General features: G+C 43.8%; 1 protein-coding gene across 1 annotated transcript in view; it reads right to left on the minus strand.

The window, feature by feature from the left end:
• The window catches only part of HTATSF1 (HIV-1 Tat specific factor 1), a 13,951-nt gene that overhangs the window by 6,065 nt on the left and 2,689 nt on the right, over positions 1 to 5,197 (minus strand). The window contains exons 3-6 of the mRNA XM_077774042.1: positions 4,899 to 4,946; positions 4,019 to 4,173; positions 1,451 to 1,614; positions 258 to 357 (exon numbers count right to left, since the gene is read on the minus strand). Of these exons, the coding sequence (XP_077630168.1) occupies positions 258 to 357; positions 1,451 to 1,614; positions 4,019 to 4,173; positions 4,899 to 4,946 (467 nt within the window). The remainder of the gene's footprint in view (positions 1 to 257; positions 358 to 1,450; positions 1,615 to 4,018; positions 4,174 to 4,898; positions 4,947 to 5,197) is intronic.

Below are 5,197 nucleotides of genomic sequence, written 5' to 3' on the forward strand. Positions count from 1 at the left end.
TCCCGTAACGGGCAGCTGCCACTTGCAGCCACCGTGTGGGTGTCGAGCAGTGTCCCTGGGAGACAGCTCAAAGAACCCCGGGCCAACCACGGGAGCATCCCAACACTGGCTCTTGGCTCTATCTTCCTACCCTGCCAGCTGCGTGGACGTGCAGGGTGTGACATGAGAGACACAGGCCAAGGGGAGCTTTGGGCTCCCTTGGAAAAAAAGAAAAAAAGCACATCAGTGTGTCCATCAGTGAGAACATTGCCTCATACCTCAAAATCCATGGGATGAAACATGTTCTTGATGATGACGACGCGTTCGTGGCGCATTCGGGACGGGCCAGCTCTCCTCTCGGGTCTCCAGTCCAGCTGCCTGATGCAACAAAGCAGTGAGGAGAGACTGAATTTTGTTTCAGAAGACAAGGAGTTTTTAAAATAATCCTTTACTGAATGTTTAAGGGCGTTAATTTTCCTGACTCCAAACCAACAGTTCTATTCAGAGAACCTTCTGAAGTAAAAAATCGGGTAGGGGGGAGGATGGACCCAGCGTCTTGAAACCCCCAGAATTTATCTTTTACAACTGCTGTCTGGTTACAACCATTCCAGTGAGACTCGTGTAAAAGTGATCATTCAGTATTTATAACTACCTAGTACTTACGATTACACTTAGATCTAGTATTTATGACTATACTACAAGGGTGATGAGGGCGAAAGATATGTCCAAATTGTATGGGTTTTTAAACATTTTAGGATTACGAAGAACAAACCGCATCGAAATATGTAAAACTGCTCTGTGACAACCTGAAAGCTGTTGTTTTAATGATAAATGTTTTAATGATAAAAGCTATTATTGCCAGGGGCGCCTGGGTGGCTCAGTCAGTTGAGCGTCCAACTTCAGCTCAGGTCATGGTCTCAAGGTTCGGGAGTTCGAGCCCCACATCGGGCTCTGTGCTGACAGCTTGGAGCCTGGAGCCTGCTTTGGACTCTGTGTCTCCCCCTCTCTCTCTACCCCTCCCCCACTCTGTGTGTCTCTCAAAATTAAACATTAAAAAAATTTTTTTAAGAAGCTCTTGTTTCTAACTTCCAACTCCTCTTAACGAGCCTACATATAACGTGCTACCTCCTGGTGTAGCTGGTGTCCATTTGTATCAACAATGAACCCTTGGCTCTGGTACAGAAGCCTAAACTACGTTATTTAATCTGACGTTCAACTTCTTCCAGACACCCCTCTCATCTCACTTAAGCCTACATCACATCACAAATAAACCCCCCAGAAGATAAAAACCCCACCACTGCCAGATCACCCTACTGTACAGATCACTGAAGGTTGCTGACAATCTAATCGATTCTTTGAAAATAATAACCCACGGGCGTATCTGATGGAAGGAAACGAGGTGGCTCTAGCAAAAACATGCTCTAGGACACTTTTAGGAAATCTTTCACAAAGGGAAAACAAAACCACAAACTTCTGTTGCATAGACAGCTTTTTCTTGTAGTCTTTGCACTTCTTCTTCTTCTTGGAGGCATCATATTCCCCCTTCAGCTGAAACTTTGCCACTTCGACATGTAACTTGTAGCCTCGGATTTCATCTTCATCCAGAAGTTTTAACGCGAGATCCACGGATTCCCTCTTTGTAAAGGTAAAAGGAGACAGTCAGGGATTTACACACTTAAACGAGATCTCTGGGAGCTCTTCTGGGTGATGCCGACTATACAGTCAATCAAGGTTTCATCCTAAGTAGCCCTTTGAGATAAAGAACCCCAGAAAGCCTTATCAGGAAACCTGCACTTTGGGCACAGCTGTCCCCAACCAGCTATGTGAACTTGGGCAAGTCATTCAATTTCGTCATCTGTAAAATGGGAAGAGAAATGCCTTCTTCGCAGGGTTCTTGATAAAATTAAGTGAAAGAATGCACACAAAAAATAGGGACTGGCATAGAGTGGGCGTTCAATAAATTGCATCATCATTGGAACAGTAAGTAGCGTTGCCCCTGGAGTCTCTTTCTCAATGAGGCAAATGGACGTGTGGGACTTCTAAGGTATCTTCCAGTTTCAAAATTCTAAAACAGTCGTCCTTAAAATGCTACATGACTCAAGAGCTGGGAATAAAATAGCCAGCCGTTGGTTGTTTTGTCCACCAATTAAAATGTAGGTCTGTGATCTAGTGTGAAGGTGGATTATGTGACAGCTTGGACATTAAATGCATTGGAGGATTCTGGGCAAAGGGGGCAGTTGTCAGTCCTATGCAGAGTCAGAGATCTGAGGACCTGAGGAAGACACAAAAAATAACTGAACTCAGCTGCGCGATCAAATATGGATCCTAGAACAGTTATTTTTTGGAACCTAATTTACTTGTTGGCCAAGCTTGCACTTTTATGGATCATCAACTATTTATACGTAGAGTTATTTAAAACCACATTTTTCTCTTTACAAAAATTTAAAAATCAAACCAAACTGGGGCGCCTGGGTGGCTCAGTTGGTTAGGCTTACGACTCCTGGTTTCGGCTCAGGTCATGATGCTGCGGGTTTGTGGGTTCGAACCCCACGTCGGGCTCCACACTGGCAGCGCAGAGAGAGGGGGTCTCTCTCTCCGTCTCTCTCTGCCCCTCCCCCACTCATGCTGTCTCTGTCTCTCTCAAAGTAAAGAAATAAACAAAGAAGATTTTTAAAAGTCCAATCCAACTCCCTAAGAATCTGCTTACAGGTTTTTAATAACCCTTGAAGGACTCGTAAAACCCTCAAGTCCCCTTGGATTTGACAATAACTAACTACCTGAGATGCTCGTCCTCATGTGTGACCCCCATCACGTTCAAGAATCAGACTCAAAACCTATCTTCCGGAGAGCTGTCAGTTCCATCCTACCCCCGTCTGAGTTCACGGAAATGTCGCACACTCACAGCGCACCCGTGGTGTCGGTATTGTTGTAATTATGTATTATGTAATTACCTCCCCTTCCATGACACGGGTACCTGTCATCTTTGTGCCCATTTCTTCTGCACAACATGTGCTCCTAAGGTGACAGGCAATCCAGAAACGATGGCCACCTTTGACAGGAGCTTGCCCTGTGCAACTGATGCCGCCAGGAACGCATAAACGCATAAAGTTCTGCAAGTTTCTAGTCATACCACCCTCTCTTGTCTCCCGTTGAAAATATATTTCAGGGGGGCGCCTGCGTGGCTCAGTCGGTTAAGCGTCCAACTTCAGCTCAGATCATGGTCTCACAGTTTGTGAGTTCAAGCCCTGTGTCGGGCTCTGTGCTGAGAGCATGGAGCCTGGAGCCCGCTTCGGGTTCTGTGTCTCTCCTTGTCTCTGCCCTTCCTCCACCCCTGCTCACACTGTCTCTCTCTCAAAAATAAACTTAAAAAAATAAAATAAAATAAAATAAAAGATAATATAGTTCAAAGCAGGAAGCAGAGCCACCACCTCCTTGATGGTCTAATTCAGGGCTCAGAAAACTTTTGGAAAGGGCCAGCTGGTAAATATGTTAGGCTTTGTGGGCCGTGGGCCATGTGCCGTATGCTGCAACCCCTCACCTTTGCTGTGGAAGCACAAAAGCAGCCATAGACAACAAGTGAGCGAGTGAATGAATGAATAAATTAATGTGGCCCACGTCCCAATAAAACTTTTATTTATAAAAACAGGCAGTGGGCCCTAGATTTCCAAACCTGGGTCCAATTCATTCCAGCAGGCAAATAAAATGTTACTGGCTTTCTTTTCTTGGTGGATTTTTAAAATGTGTTCTGGGTGGATTATATGCCTATACTCCTAGAGAGATCTCTGCGATGAGAATCCTTTTAAGGCAAAAGCAGCATTTCGGTCACAGAACGCACAGAACATCTTGACCTGATAACATATTTTCCTAGGACAAGTAAATAACTTCACCGATGCAATATAAACAGGCACAATCTGAAATTTCAGTTTTCTTCACATCCTGTTTTGAATAGTTCTCAGGCTTAGTTATCATCTATACAAAATTATAGCTCTGGTTCCTGAGTTAAACACGGAAATACAAGAAACCTGACCACATAACTCACCTTCAAATAACAGCAAAGCCCATCTCCTTTAAGATTTCCTTGGTTATCTTTGTAAAGCTTGACCTTAAATTCTTCTGTTTGAGGATCTCTCATAATAATGCCGAACTTGGACATGAGCTGTATAAATTCATCCACTGTAATGTCTGGAGGCAAACCTGTAACATTAGAGGGAGAAATTATAAAGGCACGTACAGTAACAGTGAGGGTCACGTAAGTATTCCACTAGTTCAAAATCTATGACTCAGATGAACATAAGTTTTTTTTTTAAGAAAGAGAGAGGGAGACGGGGAGAAGGGCACGGGGGGAAAGAGAATCTTAAGCAGGCTCCACACTCAGCAGTGGCCCCTGCGGGGCTCCACCCCACGACCCTGGGTTAGTGACCTGAGCTGAAACCAAGAGTCAGATGTGTAACTGACTGACCCACCCAGGTGCCCCACAATTTTGATTTTCTAAATGTAAGTAAAGATNCTGTGCTGGCAGGTCGGAGCCTGGAGCCTGCTTCAGATTGATTCTGTGTCTCCCTCTCTCTCTGTCCCTCCCCTGCTCACGCTCTGTCTCTCAAAACTAAATAAACATCAAAAAAAGAATAAAATAAAATCATGTTTTGCTTAAGCCTTGTAGCACTGAAGGGGCAAACTGCTCTAAGTTACCTAAAGGAGACAAAAAGGATGATGTGCAAAGTTACACCTAACTTAATTTTTCTTAGTTCTGTAATTAACAAAAACCAAATTCCTTACAAATGCATGCAGTGGAACAAAACAGTGACACAATGACAAAAAAACGGACTCGAGAGATGCAAAAAACGAAAACTCTCTTTGTGAAAAGAATCTCAGAACCAAGTATTTTCTTGGCTAAATTTGTTCAAGAGGGGCGTACGTACCAGACACATATACGTTTGTGTTTCTGTCTTCTTCAACGTGAAACCATCCTAAAGAAAGGAAAAAAGAAAAACAAAAAACACAGGCAAGAAAGGGTAAGAGTCACACTATGAAACGTTGACAAGGTGGCAGTTTCTTGAAAACCCCAGGACTCTTTTCTTACCCTCAGGACAAGACAGACTAACTCAAATCACTGTCCAGCTTGCAGGATATTGGATCTCTGGACACACAGATGGAGAAAAAAGTCTGAAAAAGTATGGCTGAAAAAAGTATGGCTGGTTTTCTTTGTTCTTTACAATTC

Source organism: Crocuta crocuta, unplaced genomic scaffold (assembly GCF_008692635.1).
Source record: "Crocuta crocuta isolate KB4526 unplaced genomic scaffold, BGI_CrCroc_1.0 scaffold241, whole genome shotgun sequence".
Taxonomy (NCBI): Eukaryota; Metazoa; Chordata; class Mammalia; order Carnivora; family Hyaenidae; genus Crocuta; species Crocuta crocuta.